This window comes from Numenius arquata, chromosome 8, assembly GCF_964106895.1.
Source record: "Numenius arquata chromosome 8, bNumArq3.hap1.1, whole genome shotgun sequence".
In the NCBI taxonomy this organism is placed as follows: domain Eukaryota; kingdom Metazoa; phylum Chordata; class Aves; order Charadriiformes; family Scolopacidae; genus Numenius; species Numenius arquata.
In genome coordinates this window covers 41,979,225-42,001,442 of record NC_133583.1, presented here as the reverse complement: position 1 = coordinate 42,001,442, position 22,218 = coordinate 41,979,225, and the positions used below count along the sequence as shown (strand labels likewise).

The 22,218-nt window shown below is 38.4% G+C and overlaps 1 protein-coding gene across 1 annotated transcript in view; it reads right to left on the bottom strand.

The window, feature by feature from the left end:
* The window catches only part of DPYD (dihydropyrimidine dehydrogenase), a 366,613-nt gene that overhangs the window by 67,431 nt on the left and 276,964 nt on the right, over positions 1-22,218 (bottom strand). The window contains 1 exon segment of the mRNA XM_074151782.1: positions 1,724-1,866. Within this exon segment, the coding sequence (XP_074007883.1) occupies positions 1,724-1,866 (143 nt within the window).

The following is a 22,218-nucleotide window of genomic DNA, read 5'->3' as shown; positions in this document are numbered from 1 at the left end:
CTTGATTATTACTAAAAAGAAAACAATATTTAATGTTTTGTAAATCCAATATTCTTTCTCTTGAACACTGACTGGGATGTCTGCATTAAATCGTATTTCAGAATTTCCCATTACCATTGGGCAAAACAACACAAAAGAAAAGAAATAACAAAAAATAAGCAGCTACACAGACTATATAAAGGAAAAGTGCATAAATGACATTAAAAAAATTAGTTTTTAGTCATCCAGAAACAGATACAGCATATGTAGAGCAGAAGATCATTCCACTCTGTGTAGTTCAGATCACGTAACAGTGTTACAGACAAAGCCATCAAAGCTGCAGCTCTATTAGCAATAACAAATGAAATGCATCTATAGCACTTAAAAAATTCCCTTGCCAATCCTACTGTTTTTTAGACAAATGCTGCTCTGTAATTTGTACCTTTACTTAGTATTTATATGGAAGAAGCTCTCAGACCATTGTGTAAGAAAGGTAGATCTCTTGTCTGTTATTGGAAAAAAGAGTTTGAAGCATTTTAATAGAAACTAAAAAAAAATAGGAAATGGCATTAATAAATCCAAAGAACATAGTAAATTTATAAAAAAGCAGTAGCCTGCTACTTCAGCTCCCGGAGATGCTAACTTTGATGTGCATTAAAATATCCAACAAAACCAAACTATTGCGATGGTCTATTTTTTTTTTTTTCTGAAACATCGCAAATAAATGATTAATCCCAGCAGTCACCTTAGCTGGGCAGAAAGGATGGTCACATTGAATCTAATTTTAATGTCAAAGTGAATTGTGGGAATGAAACCACTCCAGTCATCCCACGGAGTGACACAAAGCTGATATCCACAGGATCCACAGCTGCTGTTGTCTATGATGGGAACTACAGATAAAGGGTCTGAGTATCTACCAGAATGTAACAATATATAATGGAATAATATGACATAACCACCACCTGCTCCTTATCAGCCATTTTAACGTATATGTTGCAATGGTGCCCTGACATGCCTAGTAGAGCCTCAGGTAAGAGGCTGATTTCTAGCCAATTTCCTGGTGCCCGTAACAACAGGCCTCCAAGGCTTCCTTCCATGACAGGACTAACTAACCATGCCAGTCCAGGCAGGCCCTCAAAACAACCCTTCAGACAATGTAAACAGCCTCAACTACTATGTGCAGTCTGACACCTCACTCCAGTTGCAATGGCCTGCAATGCCAGCACCATACACAGGAGGTACAGCTCTGCACCTCCTGTTCTAGTAAACATGCTTAAGGTCACAGATGCCTGGATAAACAAGTTACTTTAAACTGGGTCCCAGTAGGACCAAGGTAGTGTTCTTTGAAATCCCTCTCTCCTTGGAAAAGCTCTTTGCAGAAGACAAAAACTGAGAATAAAGGAAGATCAGACAGCTCAGTCTTAACTCTGTGTCAACCTTGTTTGTATGACAAGGGAGAGATGTTTAAAGTTTAAATCCTATAGATTAGAGAAAAAAAGTGATAACATACTCATGGCTAGCCTTTTCCCAGATTAGTATTGTGACACCCAAAGTCGTCTTTCGGCAACTCCTCCTCCTCCTCCATCTGAAATTAATGTCTCTTATCAAGAAGTATGAAGCTAAAAACATGAAAATTCCTTTCAGTGGTATAAAACCCCCACTATTCTAATGTTTGAAAGGAAGAATCATTATGTTTTTAATTATAGTTATTTTAATTCTAATCTTTTAAAGAAAGAAAAGGTACCTGTAAAACAGAAGCCCCACTGTGCAGAAACTGGAGCCCACTTTCAGCAGAATCGATGCCGCCAGTTGCTAAGATGGGAAATCCGGGGAGAGCACGGGCTATGGCAGACACTGCGCGGAGGGCAATGGGCCTAATAGCATTTCCTACAGAAAATCAGAACATTTCGTAAGCAACATCCAAATACACCCTCATGTAATTTGCACATCCCTCATGGTAGGACCATCAGGAACTAAGATCTAATTCTAGGCTGCAGAGGTTATATTAATTTACAAATTGACACCAAGAAGGTTTCAAGCTGTATCAATACTTGTGAAGTATTATGAATTTGGCTGAAATAAAGACAATCACAGAAACATTTGGATAAACATTGCAAAGCTGGCTCAAACACTTTAGCTGATACTCAAAACAAAGACTAACAATGTCTGAGACAGAAAGCAATACTTTACCATGCAGTACACTGTAGAAAAAGAGATCTATGTTTCTACATAAAGAATCAGGCTGACTTTTTGAACAGATATGTTGTCCAAGTAAGAGGGAACATCTCATTTATTTATGTCTAAGTAAAAATTGTTTAAAAGCACCATCTCACTGTGCTTGACATTTCGTATATTATTTAATATGTTTCCCCTTTGGATGTTTGTAGATGTGGATAATCCTTTAAGTAAGCCCCCTTTAACTATTAGAACAACAGTCAGAAGCTCAAAACAATAAAGTAGATTCATTTATGGTTGTATCTCCAAGACTGTAACTTGCATTTTCAAATGGTATATAGAGGTTGAGTCAGACAACTTCCTGCTACATTTAGAGGAATTATGATTAAAGTCTCAATACACCATGTCTGCAATGAATCTGCTTTGGCTACATCCTATTGATGGTCTGCAAATATTTAAAATACACATAAAGATGCTGCTCATTAAATGATGGATAGCTGACAGCTATTCTTTAGGCTAGTTCAGATTTCTCTAGATAACTCCCATATTCTTAAAATTTCTACTTAATTTAGAGAACCTTTAGGATAATTTTATGTTAGCATTGGACAACACCACAGTAATGTAAGGGAGGGATATATCACTTTCAGAGGAACTGCCTGGCTGTCAACTAGTACTTTTTTTGTTTGGTACTGTATTATTAGGTAACTTGGGGAAATACCACAACATGAAATACTTCTGAACATCCTCCATGGGTGTTTTTATAACCCTTAAAGATTTGATCTTCTGCAAGAGCAAATAATCGAAAGGGAAGAAAGAAAGAAAACCAATGCAATGAAGAAAGCAAGAGGAAGAAGAAACTACAATTAGGAAGTGTGGGAAAAGAGCCCATGCAGAAACAGTAGCCACTGCATTCCACAACTCTGCTTTGCTGCCTGACCAACATCCTCGTCTCCTTGAGACAAAATTTCTTCTTCAACCCAAACAAGCTGTTTTGCCATTCTTTCTCCACCCTTTCTGAGACAGAAGTACTGCAGTCTGCCTGCTGGATTTTTAATCTAAGAAACTCTTTAGTAAAGGATAAATTCCTCTTTTCAAGCAGCCCTGTCTCACTGAGCTCAGCATTTACTCTCCCTCCAGTGTCCCCATGAGTGCTTCCTCTCAGGCAGGGTTTTACTGGTCTCCAAGAAGGACCTACTGTCATCTCAGGATTCTGCTCTCTAAAAAGAGCCTCTGCCTTGCTTGTGCATCAGCTAAGACCTCCCCAGTCTAGCTGGAAGGGTCAATGAGGAGAATGATCCCACATAAGTTCCAGTCACAAAACGCGTCATGTTTTGCTTTAAATAGGACAGCTGCACTGTCACTTCATCAAGGAGCTGTTTTTTCAAGGTAATTTTCCATTACAGAATACTGAAATTTGTTTTGTCTTAACCAATAAAAATACTGTCTTCAGCTCACGTTGCCTTTTGCAACATACCACTGCCCCTCACTGTAACCCTGACAGAAAACACTGAATTCACAGGAGACTTTGGCCCATCGGTATTAAACACATTCACACCCAAAAGCTCAACTAAGCAGCATCTGTTGACACCTGCTTCGGATTCAGCACAAAATTATCTTCTTGGATAATGACAACTTCTGCTGCCTCAGAATAGATACCTTCTCATTATATACTTAATACAACACCTCCTCCTTCTTCAATAGCTGATCTCTGCACCACAGCAGAACCAGAAGACTCACTGTCTGATCAGACAGACTCTTCCACCTGCCATCAAGACACACCGGATGTTCTTCCATGCCCATGTTAGGCATCAGGACTGCTCATGGACTTTGCACAGATACTTGCTAGTTTAACAGAGACTACAGAGATACAACATTTCAGCATATGAACTTTCATTTGCATAAATAGACAATCTAACCCAAGATGCACTATCAGTGTGTTTTGGTGAAAACCAGAGCCTGGTTCATAAAAATTAGAAATCTCACCAAAACCACCTTAAAGAACCTAAGATCGCACCAGAACAAGATCACAGAAAGGAGCTGGACCTGAACAAGAACTTTCCACTGGACACTAATGACTATTTGCCATCATTTGAGGTAGATCAATTGTAATGAGTTTGAAAGGAACAGAATGACTCTCTGAAAGAGGATGACTGTCAAGAGGATGGTACCAGACTCATCTCAGTGGTGCCCAGCGACAGGACAAGGGGCAATGGACACAAATTGGAACACAGGAAATTCCGTCTCAACATGATGATAAAATTCCTTACTTTGAGGGTTTCCAGAGCACTGGAACAGGCTGCCCAGAGAGGTGGTGGAGTCTCCTTCTCTGGAGATATTCAAAACCCGCCTGGATGCGTTCCTGTCAAACCTGCTCTGGGTGAACCTGCTTTGGCAGGGGGTTGAACTAGATGATCTCCAGGGGTCTCTTCCAGCCCCTACCATTCCATGATTCTGTGACTGCTAGTGTCCAAAGAGAAAATACAATGACAGAATTGATGGTCCAGTCTTAGAGAAAGACTTGAGACAAAGAAAAAACAATGGAACCATGTCGTTTACTCTCATGGATTTATTTATAAAGCCTTTCGGAGGTCATACATGCCAAGACACAACAGGACACAGCCAAAACCACTGAAAATAATCTCATCAAAAAACACTAGTTCATTAAACTCTTCAAATATTCAGTGTTTGAAATTGAGGCTGCAGGTAAGCATCAGACTTGCTACATTGCTTTCAGGCACTGACACAGCTGCTCCAGAATCTCATTGTGATGAGGTAGTTATTTTTTAGAAAGGTGAAAGAATACAGACTCTGGTAACTCCAAAATCATGTGGCTAGAGGGAAATTTCTTCCCAATCTGCATGAGTTGAAAACTGACATCCGCCTGGAGGTGTGAAGGTTTATATTCTTTTAACCTCAATGTAACTCTCAGAGTTTGCATTCAATCAGTTTTTAAGCCTTATAGACCCTTGACCTTAATGATATTTTGTAGCAGAGTTGCACAAGAAAATATTTCCAGAATATAATTGTTCCTTTCTTCAGTCTGATTAAATTAGCCACCTTCTCACTTAAATGACTGCCTCTGTACAATGGTCAGTAGAGGAAAAGGAGCAAATGACAGTTTATTTAAGGTTTCAGCACAATAGGTAATCAGAAAGGCCTTCTTTCAGCCCAAAGAAATCAAGGATATGATTTGATGAAGCCAGGCAGAGATGGCAATGAGACTTAGAATTTATTATGGAAGATAGGTACTTTTTAGTACTAGCTGCACTTGATATTCATAATATGAGTTATTACTTACAGTTGGTGATTAGTAAATTAGTGATAAATTGGTACAATCGCAAAAGTATTCCATTCATCTATAATTCACCCAAATGAATTTAAAAACATTTCAGGAGTGCTTCTGATGAGAGTAAATAAATGGCTCTAATGACAATCAGAGGGTTGACTGAGGTGTCACTATTCATCCCAGCATTTTTTTTCTTTAGTCTACAGAATACGGAACAAGCACATCAGAAGATGCAGTCATTCTCCCATGCATTTCTTGATCAACAGTTCAGAAGCTTCCTCTTCTGTAATAAAAGCTGCTGGTCTGGAATACAATGTGATTTACTTGTGACAGAGATCCTACTGCCTAATGAAATGGTGAAACAACCTTCCAGATTAAAGCAATAAAAGAGAAAGAATTCAAACAGTAGCGAAGCCAGGGTATTAAGAAAAAAAAAAAAAAGGTGAATAATAAGAACAAAGCAAATGAGGATGGAATTTGACCTAGAGTCTGTGTGTTCTTGCATTTTCATATGAGTACCACAGGAAGGTAATAAATTCCATCACAGAGATTTGTGGAGAAGGAGTTTTTAAAAGGATGAAATAAAGATTTAATGCCAACTGTTAAAAGAGCTTTAAGTAGTAATGGGAATTTGCAGAATGTTGTCTGATAAATCCAATGGTATTTAAGAAGCTGAGGTCCAAATCTAGCATGCATTTGAAAGACTGCTCACATGCTAAAAAATAAGCATCTAGCACATACTTTGACATGCTGGGACCTGTAATTCCACTGGTTAAGCACCCATAGCTGGGGAAACTGCTGATATGGTACTCTCTTGATAGTAGCATTACAGCTGTTAGCAGATGCTAGATGTGGCTATCATTTACCTTGTTGTAAAATAATGAGATTTAGTAAACAAAGTCCACTTTTCCAGACATCAACCAGGGGAGTGAGATTTGAAAATGAAACACAGACAGAAAAATACCTGGTGGAGATGACATGCTACCCTATGTTGAAAACTACTCTTTCAAGTCTCTCATTAATTATGGAACAAATACTTGCTATTACATAAAGACTTAAACAATGAAATAATTATATGATGCAGAAGTCCCTGACCTTTTTCTTGCTTTGAAACAGTGAGTTTTGGGTTTCTTTCTTTTTGGTTTTTTGGTTTTGTTTTGTTTTGTTTTTTTAAATAAATAGTCAGATTTTTCGTGACTATCGGGGACTGCAGTCAAGGAAATCCAATAGGCAAAATGCAACACGGAGGAGAAGCAGAACATACATCAATCAAATGCCTCTCCCTGATCAGCACAGGTAGGCAGAGTTGCCCTTGTCCTCTGAGGATAGCAGACTAATGACAAACTGATGAAAGGTATTATACGTACTTATTTGTTTGATTGTTTATTTTTCCATAGAAAGTAAAAAACCCTTTACCAGTGCCAGAAGACATATGCGTTATTACAACTTCATAAGTCCTTGGAGTCCCCAGAGTACTTAATCCTGTCAAGCACCACAAATGTTCACTAGACTGGGGCTTGAGAGCCAAACTTAACGCCTTCTTCCAGAAGCAGCCTGGCGTTAGGCTTCAAGCAACCCAGTCGCTTTGGAAGCTCCTAGCAGAAACAATTCTTGATCCTAGTGATCCACCAATGGGGAAAAAAATTGGTTTCAGAAGTCTTGAATACTGGGCTACATTCTCACTAACAATATATTGCACCAACATGTTAGTTTAAAGTCTTTAACACATATTTGCAGCAGCTCTAAATGGGCCTTTAGGTAAAGATGATCCAGGTCCATTAAAAACCAGCCAACAGAATGGAGGTGAATCAATTCAGACTGATAATACTGAGCCTGAATCTTGAAACAGTTTGAACGGTCTTAATCAAACTATCAACAAAAGAAACAGATTTAAAAGGAAAGCAAACTTTCATACCTTTGGTTAGTAGATGACTTAAAAGCAAATTTTTGTATCTATGGTTACTAGATAGAATAAAAATGAATTTGGGTCATAATTCTCCCCATTCTGTGCATTGTAAAGTAACGTTAATTTTTAATTTGCATTATATTATATTACACTGCAGTTCTTTACAAATTTAATATCAGATTTAAACCACAGAGCCTAAATACTACAAAGAAAAATTAGCTGATATATTATTTTTGACGAATAAATTACTGATAAAGTCTGTGCTGCTAAAAGAAATAAAAAAAAATAAAATCTAAGCAACATTACTCTCCCTCCCTCTGTAAATACATTCTGGGAAGACAGCTGACATTGTTATCTCCCTGACTGTTAACATTAATAAAGCTAATGACAAAATAAGCCAATGACAGCAAATACCAGACTTGGGTGAAAAAGCATTACATAAGGGATTTGGTCTGGGAAAGTTCAGGCATTGTAGATGATCAATCCAATGGGGTGGGAATTAACCATATAAGAAAGTTGGGGGATTAGGAATAAAAAAACCAGAAAACATAATTCTTTGTTAAGACTTTTTTTGCACAGCGTGTATTCTACCTAGTACTGGTGATCAAAGTACTTTATATATATATACAATCTGCATTTGCAAACAGTCCAGGGAAATGTGCAGGTTGTACACAATTCATTTGCCTTGCATTCCTTCTGATTGCAATTATTCTATATGTTCTTTCTCTCTGCCACCTGTAGGTGGCCACCATAAGCTACACTTATCAAATAACTCATTAGCCGGGTTTTCAATACTGTCATATCCAGATAATTAGCAATTTATTTAAATAACCAATTTCTTTGGAAATAATTGCCACGGAATGCCCTGAACCTACTTTTTATAAACTATAATAAAAGTGTTAAGATAATCCCTGACATTTGCAAATGCCATTAGTTCACCTTTCCTTTTGATAGTGCTATGGCATTATGTTTAAACAATTACCCGATAACGCGGCAGTTTAATGAAACAGTGTAACAGGCACATCCTTCAAAACGGCCAGAGAATCCATTTATATGCAGAAGAAAACCCAATGAATAGACATGTTTAGAGAGAAAGACTATCCACAGCTGTTATGAGGTCCCCAAATGGGACACACAATAGTCAGTGCACTAAAAGGAAGTGTCCAAAGAGCAAGTTCAAGACGCACCTCGCCACAGCTTTAATGGTGCACAGCCCAACACTCCTCACTCAGCTCAGAATCCAGAGACGACTTTTTTCACTGCTCCCTATTTCACAGCCTGGTCAGTCCTTCAGTACATTACTACTCACACATTAATAGCAATTTGCCAAAATCACTTATAATAAGGTTCTATTTACTCAGGTACCGGCTATTTAAAACAAAAATTTCAATTATTCACTTACCAAATGGAGCATTCAAGGGAATATTTATTTTACGGAGTGTCTCTACAACAGTTAACCTACATCTTCAAAGCAATGGCTATCAAGTGTTTCATTTTATTGGTAATTCATGAAGGGCGATGCACCAACACTACCAAATCAATGCCAAAGGTTCTCCTGACTACAGTGAAGTCAGGACTTTACCTCAAGACTTTAGAATAAAGTTAATGATTCTGCAAATTTGAAAAAATTTCTGTCTCACTCTGCTATCGCTGTCTCTCGAAACTGTATTGACTGACTGCAGTCTACTCGTTTTTGTTCACATATCATGACTTATCTATGACATTTACGGCCTGATAAATTGATGGTGTGTTAATATTTTCTCTGATAATTATTTCCCTTTTTTTTATTTCCAAGCTTACTTCTCATTTGATTCTGTTTGGAATACCTACTGCTTTAAGTCCAATCTCTGTCTGGAAAAAAGTAATCATTTTCCTTCCTTTGATAAAAAATATTCTACCAAAATACAAAAAAAAAGGTGGAACTTTCATAAGCACAGAGAAAAATCAGTGTCCTTTTAAGGATTTATTTTTACCATTTTTGAATTTCTGCTAATGATCATTTATGCTCTTTCAGCTGAAAGTTCATAAAATCACCAGAGTTCTCATTCAATAAATGTTTAGCAGTCATCAGAGACTTCTCTCAATTAAGAAGGTCAGAATCAGAGAAAGAGAAGAGGGAAAAAGTAAATTTTTTTTTAATCTGTAAATATTATTTATCCAGCAAGACCTGGGGGAGTTTTCATTCAGATTGAACTTCAATAAGAAAAACCAAGAGGACAGATACAAATTATTTTGTGATTGCTGCAAGAGCTGGTTAAACATTTTCTGACAAAGCGCTTCTCCCACTGAAAACTACAGATCCACTAAAAATCGATACTTCTGGTGATCTGTACGAGACCTAGCAAAGCATTTTCTACTGCAATTTATCAGGTGTTCATTATTTAGTTTCATTCATGCTTTCCACTTTGGTTTGGCTTGAAGCTGGAAACTGTCTCACATGGTGCTTTACAAGTTCTTTGGTTGGCTTGGAACGCCCTTTCTTTTTCCTGACTGCTTCCCTATTGCTCCCCGTCATGACTTAAGAGTCTGAGTCATCGGGTTTGGTGCCAGGGAGCCGAGCACAGTGTGCTGCTGAAGGAGGTCTGGCACCTTTTGCGCTGCACTCCTCCACTGGGCCAGGACAAAACTTGCCTTTTAGCGAGAGAGTGGTAGTGCTAAGAGAATAAAACAACTATCAATACAACAGTAATGATAAAATAATAAAAGTAGTGCTAATAACTGAGGTATGCTCCCAACACAGGGAAAAAGACATGTGAATTAGACCAGCATAACAGCCAAGGGATGGCCCACCTAAGAAATATTGCCCACAGTTACCAGCCAAGACCATTGTGGCCATCACAGAGGGAAAAATGAGCTCCTGCCAAATTCTGCCGGGCAATCATTCCCCCCGAAAGATGCGAGTGCTTCACTTTAGCACACAGTAGATCTCGCTGCCCATTTATTTTGATGCAGAGACAGATGTGTTTAACTCAAAGTCTAGTAGAAGTGTTTGTGGCTATTTACCTAGAAGCTTACAGATTTGTTCAAAGGCAGCCTTGCCTCTGTCAGCCTCAGAAGCAGCACTACCTTTGTTTGAGCTGGTTTTAACCTCCTTAACAACAACAACTGCCATGGTCAACATGACCCTGCTGCCTGAAAGCGGGACATTCATGTGTGTCTACATGTCTATGCCTGGACTTTAGCCCATACATAATTCTAACCATACAAAGGCAATTTGCTATATCTAAGGTCACACTGGAAGAGTGGTGACTGGCTGCTCAGCAGGGTGCTGAGGCTCTTACAGTGTATTTAAAAATAAAAACATAACTGAAGAATGCAGTACAAAAACTTTTTGAGTTATTTAAAAAACCTGAAGGATACCTTGTACTGTTTAATAACCACTTGCCTAAGAAGTCTATTACAAAAAGAGAAGGAGAGCTTATGAAAGTACAGCAAACTAAAGAAAGCAGATGTAGATATCTAGAAAGCTCAGGTGAAGTATTTCCTTCTCCTTTTATATGTCAGGATCATTCCTATCCTATTTTCAAGTTTATGTATCTCATCCAGTTGCTACTATCTAGTAATATACAATTTTATGTATGGATATATTTAGAACTATTTATAGATACATAAAATATATTAAAAATATGATGGCATGAGCACAAAATTTTTGTGAAACAAATGACTCAATTTAAGCAGAAAACACTGTATTTGCCTGTGCAATAGTGTGTGTCGACACACGCATCTACCATATTATTATTACATACCCATATAATCTATGTGAGTGTATATATATATACACGCACACTCAGTAGATATATTTCCATATTCACATATACATAAAACAGTGGATGACACGTCCCCTGATAAAACCTGTTATTTCAACACTTCAAGTGAAAAGTGTTAAAATAAATGGCTCATCACATACAATGTGTTAAAATAAATGTTTATTTCAACACTATGTGTATCATAGCCATTTATTTCAACACTTCCCGTTTCTCAAGACTCACACAACCAAGAGCAGTAGAACTGATATTTATACTTAAGGTAGTTGAAGCACACAGCCCTACTCATCTGCTTGCCATAGGATGAGTAGGAAGTTATTTGACACTTTTTTTTCTCCCAGCAATAAATGGAAACTACTTACCTTGACTGTTCATGGGGATCTGCATGTGTCTGTAAGCTGGTGGGCTGTTTCATCATTTGGAAAGAAGAAGGGCCATACCAGAGTCTGTTAAGATATTTGGAAAGCAAGCTGCTGCTACCGGAGTAAGGTTGGGAAAAGAAGCAAAGTATGGGGGCTTTTGACAATTTCACTTTGCAATTCTGGAGTTTGACACAAAGGAATCTGGGCGGACAGAGACTCATGTGAAGAGCAAAAACTAGAGCTGTTCATACTGCAAGCTAGAAGAGATGTGATTTTTGGACCAGTTATAATCTGGTGATCAAATTATGAGTTAGGAGAGCACAGCTGGGTTCCTGCTCTATCCTGATGAAAATAGTTTCTTGGGAGGATACTTCAGCTCCCAAGAGTTTCTTTAGTTATTCTAACACAGAACCTGCTTTGGAGCAGCAGCTTTCCAACTTTAGGTGGTCTCAAGTACAAATAAAGTCATTGGGAGCTTCACGTTGGTGTGTTCAGATTACTGTCAGCATCTGAACTTGCTCCTGCAAGTTGAGCTCAGACATTATATTATATGCCAGTGTTAAAATAGCACCAATTTCTTTCTCTGCCTTACTTTGAGAGGAAAGCAGAAGCAGCTCCCATTCTCTGGTAGCTCCCACTGGAGCTGGAGGGCACTATGCCTTTATGGATCAGTCTCTAAGGGACAGAGGCAGGATGAGAATGAAGAAATTTAAATAATACACAAAATATGCACAAAACCTCCACAAACTATGAGTCCCCTCTGAGCAATATTTACTGTTAACTTGTCTGCAATGTTTTCTTACAGCTTTCCTCCTTTGAAAAACTCTCAAAGCGTGATTAGAGATTGCCTAGGCCCTAGCAAGACAGTGTGGCCTTAAGGAGATAAACACTTGGCGGGGGCTTCTCTTTTCTTTTTCTTGTACTTTTTCTTCCCTGAAATTGCAGATCTATGTGCTGGTCTGGACAGAGCACAAACCCACAAATTAAACTAATGAAATGTTAGCGAGGACTTTGCAACCAGGACACACTGTCAGAAGTCTGTTTTGCACCCAGACAATGAAAAATTGAGACCACGGTTTCATCAACCCACAAATACATTCATTGCCTTGAGCTAAGCCACTGCACAGTGCTAGTTGCCTATATTCAAACATCTCTCTTCCTGTAAAGTTATCTTCCCCCAGTGTCACCTTTGGCAGATAAAACACCATCATCATTTTGTAGCAGAATAGTGTACAATGCAATGAAAGTTCTCCAGAAAAAAAAAAAATAGTAATTGTTTCACCCTTCCACTTTCCTCAGATGTGATTAGTTCCAGAAAAAGGAGGTATCATCACTCCTTTGAAGGCACTGTGGGTTATAAGATTGGTCCTCAGAAGTTGGCAACATGTAATAAAAGTGCTTTATTACTAAACATCAATCAGTTTCAAGAATGGCAGTTGTTCACAGAATGGTAATAATGGAAATATTCAGCTAATAACTACTGTAGAAATTAAAACACTGTAAGACAGACATGCAAGAACACTTTCTTATAATTACAGTTTTATAACTAGGTACATACGTTTCTAAATATTTAGTTCCTTACCCTTTTGTATTTTTGTAGTGAAATTTACATGACAATACTTATTTTCCATAAAAGAAAAGGACCCCCCCACTCCAACAAAGAGTTGATTCCCTGGCTTTAACTGAGACCTTGGCTGCACAGGGATGACAATTTTAAAGAAATGCTCTTTCTTCTTTTCTTTCTTTTTAATAACATTAAAATTTGTGGCACAAAGGAAGCACAAACCTTATTTGCAAAAGCCTTTACTAGCTCTGGATATATTACTGAAGGTTGGTAATTAAAACATGGTTATATCAGTCCTGCTTGTGACCAGCCACACAACGCAATGCTGATTTCAAGATGAAATTGTACACCTGTATCATAACTCTGCTTTCTGCATTAATAAAAAATAACAGCATTAATAGGCCTAAATACTCATTTGTTTGATGTATTCAGAGCAACATAAGGGGATGCGAGGGAATTTAGTGCATTGCTCTGTCAGATCATTTTAATTGTTATCCAATGAGGGCAGCTCAGAGGGTGAGTAAGGGACTTAATTTATGTACTTACTCATCCCCTTGGCTTCCACTGAAGAAAAATGATAGCAACAACTCCTCAACTGCATTCACTGGTCTTCAGTGATCAAAGTAAAGGCCAATTAACAGAAAGCCAGGGGCACACAAAGTGTTTGTTGATTTAAAATACTGATCAGAACACACGCCGCTGCTGCTAAACACATACCAGCAATATTTGGCACTTACGCGGTGCTTTCTAGGAGAGGGTATCCAAGTATTATATGAAGGTATAATATTATTACCTCACAGAAGAGAAAGGGTGCAAGGGCAGCCCTGGAAATCTGTGTGTGAAGAGAGCAATTCCACCTGAGCAGAATCACAGAATCACAGAATATTTTTGGTTGGATGGGACCTTTGAGATCATTGAGTCCAACCAACAAAAAAACCCAAAAAAACAACCAAACAAACAAAAAACCAAACCAAAACAAAAAACCAAACCAAACCAAACCAACAAAAAAACACCACAGCCAAAAAATCCCAGAACACCAACACCAAAACCAAACCAAACGCCCACAACCACACCCCACCCCACCCACAAACAGACACAAACCAACAATCTCGGGCACTAGAGCATGCCCTGAAGTGCCATGTCTACACGTTTCTTAAATACATCCATCACCTCCCTGGGCAGGCTGTTCCAGTGCCTGACCACTCTCTCAGTAAAGTAATTCTTCCTATTACCTAATCTAAACCTCCCCTGCTGCAATTTCAGACCATTTCCTTTGGTCCTGCCATTATTCAGGATGTTCAGGATATTTCAGGATTGTTCAGGATTATTCAGGATATTATAGAAGAGGCAGCAGTCGGCACTCCTGGCCACGAAACCATTGTCCCTTGGCCCAGGATGTCATAGTGCCCTTTTTTCTAAAACTGTTGCTAATTTAAAGGATACGTTTTTTAGAGGTGTGCTTTGTAAATCAACACCAGCTGTCCCCTCTTAGAAGTAAATTACGTACTAATGTCCTGGGCACCTTATTCCGTGCATTTTCATGGATGAATTTTTATGCCCATTCAAACCACAGCCTCAAGCATGGGAATATGGCTGTTCATCGAAGCACACAGGACCATTGTTGACTGTTACTGTCATCCACAAAGCAATTATGTTCTCATTCCTTCTTGTTTTTCTCTAATCTAAAATAAAATGTATGTGAAAGAATTGATTCGCTCTGGGGGCAGTATCTTTGGGCAAAACTGTGTTGCTTTCCTGCTCTTCTTGGTCATGCAGAATTATTAGGAATTCTGAAGGTTACTTTGAGTAATCAAAGTACATATGAAAACGAAGAGATCCCATTTGCATGAACTATCACTGATATAATACTGTGTATGGAAAGCTCAAAGAGGAAGACTCACAAAAGCATAAATGTTCCATGTGAAACTCTAACACATCTGTTCAGCACTGAAAAGCCAGCATTTAAGTCCAAAGCACTAGAGAGCTGAGACAAGTGCATTTTTGGAATCAAAACAAATGCTGGTAATTTAAGAAAATACTATGAAGCACACAAAGACTGTACAATGCCATATGTTGCACAATGCATCTGGTAATCAGTTTAGTGTATATGCCAAATTTACTAGAAGCCCAAATAGGCTTAAGTTCTTTATTCAGAAATTCAAAAAGTAAACTACAAGCATTATAAACATGGTGCACTTACAATTAGAAAAAAAGTGGATTTTTCTTTTTACTTACAGAACACAAATAAAAATTAATCTCCTAAATTATATCCAATAATGAATATATGTCCAAGCTCCACTTTTGATCAACAGCTTTCACAGACTCACAGTTTCAGGACATGGTATGTTCTACAGCACAAAAGATAAATGTGATTTTAAAATTATTTTACACTCAATGTTTACTTCTATTTTGAAGGTTTGAAGTCATGAAGGTTTTATGCTGTCATTTGAGATTCTATAAACAATACATTACCGAAGATGTCATCAAAAACAGATATACAAGCAACCTTGCATGTATCGTGGTCCTAAATCAAACATGAATCCACAGCTACAGTATTAAAAATACAATAGAAATCCCTAATTCAAGTGGACAGTATCACCTATAAAGCCAAAATAAATGGAGTAGGATAATAGTTTTCAGACTTGGGTTACAGTGTCAATGCAGAGACTTGAGCTGTGTTAACTCACCAAGCTTGATCTTGCTTGCCAGAGCATGCTTGTCAATATTTAGCTCCCAGGGAGCATGTCACAAGTCTTTACAAAAACTAGTTTAAATACAAAATACTATAGCAGCTGCTGTGATCCTTTTTCTAACATTGAGATTAAATTGCTGAAATTTGTTCTGAGCTTTTTAAATCAGAAACCGTGTGCCATATACCTACTGTAACGAGAATATGAGAAACAGCATTAAGGGATTGCAATGCTGTTATTAGGGCTTATTAAAATACAGAAAAACACCAGATGCTTTACATTAACTGGAAGATATTTTAATGTCAAGCATACAAATATCACTTTCTCCTGTTATACCATATTAAAAGACGGACTGGGATAAAATCAGATGCATCTGTGTTTTTGAAAAAATAATTCTACACCTGCACTAGAAAAAAAATGAATCACTTGCCTAATCACCAGAATTTCATCCCAAAATGTAGGCACACACTATCTTAGGGATTTGACAGAGGTACCTAAATTAGGAATACACTAACCTCAAATTTCTGATGCAGTCAATGGAGCGAGGAAGGAACCCACCTCCTTACACTGGCGAGGTAGAAGCTTAACAGTCTCCTCATGAAGGGCCTGAAGTTCAGCGGGATGTCCCTTGGGTGTACTTGGTTAGCACATCTGCTCAGAGCTGCCCGTGAGAACCCCGACAGCGAGTGCATATCACCAGCTGTATCTTAGTAGGTCCTTGGCCTCTTTGGGGACAGCCTGGACAGGCTCTCAGACACACAGGCGTCCTGGTAGGAATGGCAGCTCAGGAAGGCAATGCTGGTAGCCTAAGCCGAAGAGAGCACTACTGTCTGCCTTCTCTGCCCAGCAAACCTTTGGTTCAGTGAATCTTATTTATGAGAAACAGAGAGAAATAGCAAAGGACATTAGAGACAGCCCTGGAAGAAGCCCAAGTTTGGAAAAGAGATTGTAAGAGTAACAATTTTCTTTTATTTTTGAAGACCCTTTTCTCACCCCACAGTATCTGACTTTAATGGTAAGCTGGGGACGTTCTGTGAAATAGTGAGCCTGAAAGAAAAGAAAAATAAAGACATCGGAAAGAAATCTGTGTACCAGCCCCATGCAGGAGGGAGCTCCTTCCTTAAATGCCCCTCAACAAGATAAAGCAAGACTTGGGGTGACTTCCCTGCCTCTAGCAGGGTTTACCTCCTCTCTGGATACCTGCCAAGGACTGATCCTCTAATGTGATTTTATGAACAATAAAGATGCAAGTTATCTCTTCATTATTTCAATAAACCAGATTGTACCATGTAGCAGGCTTTTTCAAAATACTTTTTAGGGAAAATAAATTGCCACCAGATCCTCCTTAGACGTCTGAATTCTTCAGAACCCGCCTTCAATAAGTTCTGAAGAAGCCGTTCAATTTATAAGAAAAAGCAACTGATTCTTAAAAGCCTTGCCTGGCAATAACTTCTCTGCAAGTGCTCCTGATGCACAGAATTTATCAGGGCTTAGAATGAGAAGATTTCTCTGAGTACCCCCTATTAAAATCTAAGCAGCTCTTGAGTGGGCATATATCCAAAAATCAGTGAAAATACTGCCAAAGCTGGTGTATTCAATAGGCAGGCAGCTGACGTGGCATTAACAGTGTAAGCACAGCAATAATTGATAAGGAGTTAGATAAGTTCAGACCAGCCAAAATGTGGATGGGAGTAACCATAAATACTTTTGAAAACCAATAGGTCACTCAAGCAGGCCACGAAGTGGCCAGACACAACCATAACACAGTTCACCAGGACTTCACCAGCATGCCTGCTTGCAAAAAAACCCACAGCTTTCTCCTCATTTTGAGCTGCCTGTAACGAAGTTCTTCAGAACATCAGCCTTACCTCACTGCTGAGTCAGGTATAGTACCATACATTTAATGGATACGTCTCGTAATTAAAAACACCCTCTCTATGCAGCTGCCACAGCTGTGTGGTGGATTTGTCATTCTGAAACAGTGGGACACTGCTCTCAACAGTTCTCATGCGACTCTCACTTAACCCAAATAATGGTGGCTCAGTCCCTGACTATGACTGTCTTTTGGGATTTAAACAGGACTTAGCAAAGATGGCTGGTTATACAGTCCATGTTAATAGGGAAGACATTTGCAATTACTTGGCAACATAGAAACTGCAAATTGAACATAAATTAGAAAACCAAATTACTATAGCAGTTTTCCTAAAGGATTTTGTAGGACACGTTTGTATATCCTGTGTGTATGAGTAGGATATCTGTATAGCCCATTCTATACAATGGTGTGCTTGCATGAAAAGACATATTAAAACGCAGTTCCCTTAGCTGACTACTATATATTAGCTGCATTCTTTTGAAAGGCAAAAGAATGTTCTGATGGTTGTGAAATACTTTTTTAAATGCTTCTGGAAATAACTTTTCAGGGATGATGCGATGCCCAGTGAAATACAAACCCAGGATCTACGCAGTTAAACAAATCTGCTATATTTTGTGTTCTGTACTTTATGTGTGAAGTTGGCATTAGGATTTATTCATCATTCAAGTAGGATACTAAAAAATACAGAATATTAGCAGGATTTAGGTGAATAAAGATGTATTCACTGTGGTGAGGTCATCGTAAATAGTAGCTAACCACTGGTAGAACTTTCAAAGGTTACTCCCTACATGGTGGCAGGACAGCAGCAACAACTGCGTAAGAATGACCTTTTGGTGCTGCGGGACATAAAGGTATGCCCTGGGTTTGAAGTTGTATCAGGGATTATTTCTTTTTTTTTTTTTTCCCTAACCCCCCGTATTTTATCTGATTGTCAAAATAACCTGCAAGTGGATTAACCTCAGCAAGCACAATTTCATGTAACTGTAAAACCTTCTCTTCAAGCCACTTCCTGAACCATTTCTAAAACACATCAATCCAGAGTTTTGTAGGTAGTGAAAATGGTGGGAGCCCCAACATCCTCAGAGAGACGCCCAAGCCGCTGAGGCTACCAAAGTTACTGAATCAGGTGGAGGAGCTAGCAAGCAATACAGGAGCTGGGGAGTACTGTCAGCAGTGGTAGTAACCCCAGTCTGATGGCGGAAGACAGTAGTCAGTTGGCATATCCTGCAAGCACAGACGTCCTACAGAGAGAAGGAAGAACAGGAGGAAGTTCCATGCTAACAAATGTTAAATAAGAAGTCATTTTTCTATTTATTTGTTAGCTCATATTTTGATGTTAAATGTATTGCTTTTTTTTTTCATAAATGTAAAAACATGTTTGTTTTTCAGGTAAGATGAGAATATGTCCTCCACTGAATACAGATGGGCTCTACAACCAGTATATGCCACTTGGTGACTAGAGAAAATCAATATGCAAAGAAAGATATGGAAAAAAATGAACATGCTTAAGACACACCAGGTTAGTACTCAGGGGTTTTAACCTCTGCTGATACAATTGTTAATCAGAATTGTTTACAAACTCCGCCAGATTCTTACTTTTTGGGGGGAATTACAATTAGAACTTCTGCTCTGTGAGTGGCAGGTACAGTTTATAATTTCCACAGAAGATGGTTGCTTCATTGATCACTCTCAAGTACCACCTGTATCACAAACCCTGTTGTTGATTTGGGTACAGAATAACAAGTCAGCAGAAAAGATAACTATGGGTCCTGCACAATCAACAGCAGGGAGCTTTTAACACTGACATGTATTCACATGAATTTTAACTCTATTTCCTTTGTCAGGTCTTTCCTCTGCCTCCTATATTGAACCTCCCTAAACTTTCATAACCTGTATTCAAGCTCGAATCCATCACGCGTGTAACACTGCAACAAAGCATTGCAGATCTCCAGGCCAACTTGAACACTACCACCTGAAATTATCTTTGTGCTCCAGCACATGACCATGCGCTTAACCACTTAGAATTACTGCTTCTGTACAAAACGTACTTCTGCATTGCCCGGGACTCTGAGAGCAGAAAGCCAGGCCTAACTCTAGCTTGCTCAACTGCTGGAGACCAGTCGGCAAGCCAGAGTGGCCCTTCTACTCAATCACTGGGCTGGGATATCCTAAAGCACGCAGTTCTCACAGTTTAGACATGCTTTTTTAGTGAGTAGCAGCCTTTCAATTGTGTGAAAGTCTGGAGAGTTATACTGTATGCCACCACAGCCTCTAGTCTTTGTTCAAGCTGCACTTGGAAGTCAAAAGACATATCCAGGGGGAAAGGTGAGCAAGATCAGATTGAGAGAGCTGCTAAGACTTAATGGAAAACAAATATAGCAGTAGACTTCACCAGGGCTTTTCTTGATTTTTATTATTTTAATTAAAGTCTATTTGAAATTCTTGATAGTATTTTAATTCCTGCGTTAGAATGAACTGAAAAGTACTTAAATGCCAAGTATTTTTCAAATAAATAATTCATAAGACACTTAAAGAGGTTATATTTAAATGACCTCTAAAATGAATTGTAGTAAGTTTTTTATGATAGAAATATATCAGTTTTCAACATGACAATCTCCAAAAGATATGACACAGAAACATTCTGAGATTTTTTTTCTGAGTGTTTGGAAGATTGGAAGAGGTGATCAAAAGAGAAAGAGACATCTTCTCCCTTAGACCTGACAGACATGGAGAGACAATCAACTTGTGCTGGCAAAGACAACATCAATGGGTTCAATCTTGCTGATACTACTGGAAGGAGAAATTTTCTGTTCCTGACTGATTTACACCTCCTCATCGGGTCATAGTTTGCATTCACCTCCACGCATTACTGCAACCAAGCTTAAATACAAGACCCTGCTCCATCAGTCTGCTTTAACGTGCTTTGACTTCTCTTTTACTTTCTCTATTAATTTCCATCCTTTGTTAATCAGACTATATCTCTAAATTGCTAACTGTAAGCTCATCGTGTTAATCCATAGCATTATATGAACTGATTTCCCATTTTATCTACCTGCACCCAGATTAAAACCACACGTCCTTTCACCAATGCTTGTGATAGCTAGGCCACAGCCATCCCATCTTATTTTTACCGTATTACATCTGAGTAGAATTTATGATTTTATTTGAATCACCTTCTCGCATTCGCCTTTGGTAGCCACCAGTGAGACTTGATAGCTTAACAGTTATCTGTTTATTAAAAAAACCCACTCATCTGGGAAATGAATTATTTCAACTGGACATATTCTCTATAAGCTTTAATGTAAACAGTAAATCCAGAGTATTTAACAATGATAGTTTATAGATTAATCTAATTACAGGCTATTAAAAGAGGAGAATATAGCAGATTGCATTTCTAAAACCCTGTACAGACCAGCAACAGCTAATGATGATTTGATGGTTTTCTAGGAGTTTGGAACAAATACTTGGCTTTTAGTCTGAGAGCAACGCTGGACATTTCTGTCTGATGCTTGGGGGATTCAGCCAACTAACAGATACATTTGGTGAAGAATCTCATTCTAGTCATGCCCTCCCTTCCTAATTTCCCTTTTCACTGTTTTGTCGTCTTTGCCTGTTCCTCAGGGAACCGAGTGATTGATAGCCTAATCCAATGACTGTATTACAGCTGCCTCAACTTGGACTCTTTTCCTTATCATTAGCAGTTAGCCTATGGTTAAATTCACAGCTCACTGCTTGGTACAGCCCCTGAGATTTAAGGGTCTGGCCTTTAGAAAATATTTAACATAAAATTGAAATCTTGACATACTGAGAATTCAGTTCTCTGCAAGGCTTCTTTAATTAATCCAATGTACTGTACCATTGTTCTATATGAGGCTGTGACATGGTGAACTGTTACTGAAGCTCACAGAGATGTATAATTCTAAATTAAACACTCACTTACATGTACCTACACTGCATTTGTTTCCCAAGTACATGTGCATGAATGTGAAAATTTAAATTCAATCTATAACAATAATAAAACACAAACCAATTACACATCAAGAGTAAAGACATTTCATTCATTTCAAGCTTGGAACGAGGTTTTTCAAAGTAAGAGGAGGAGAAAACACAGCTCTGTTCAAATGCTGTGTGTAAAGACTCATGCTTCATTCTTTTTCCAGGACTCATTTAATCTTTTTGGTGAATGAAATCAATTATGATCATTTTTAATCAACTACAAATGGCACCTGTGCTAAAAGTGTAAAGTGTTTTCTTTGTGGGAAAGAAATTGGCTAAAAAAATATTAAAAGTGGAAAAATATGCGATATTCTCTGACCTTATCTGGAAAATAATACTTATTTTTAAATAGCTATGGGAAGGATGTAGACCTTGATCTATGCTGTAAACCTTTGCCCTACTTCCAGTCAGTCGATGAGCTGCAAGCTTCTATGAAAATGGCAGCTGAGTCCCAGATGAAAAATTATGCATCTCATAAACTGCTATTCTGCTGAAATGTCAAGCTATGGCAGGGCTGTACCTCAAACTCAGCACTTGGCATTTTCCTTCTGTCTGCTTTGTTGCCATGAAGCAAACATGAACAGTGAGGATTTGTGTAGGGCAGGTAGCAGGCGAGCTCCCTG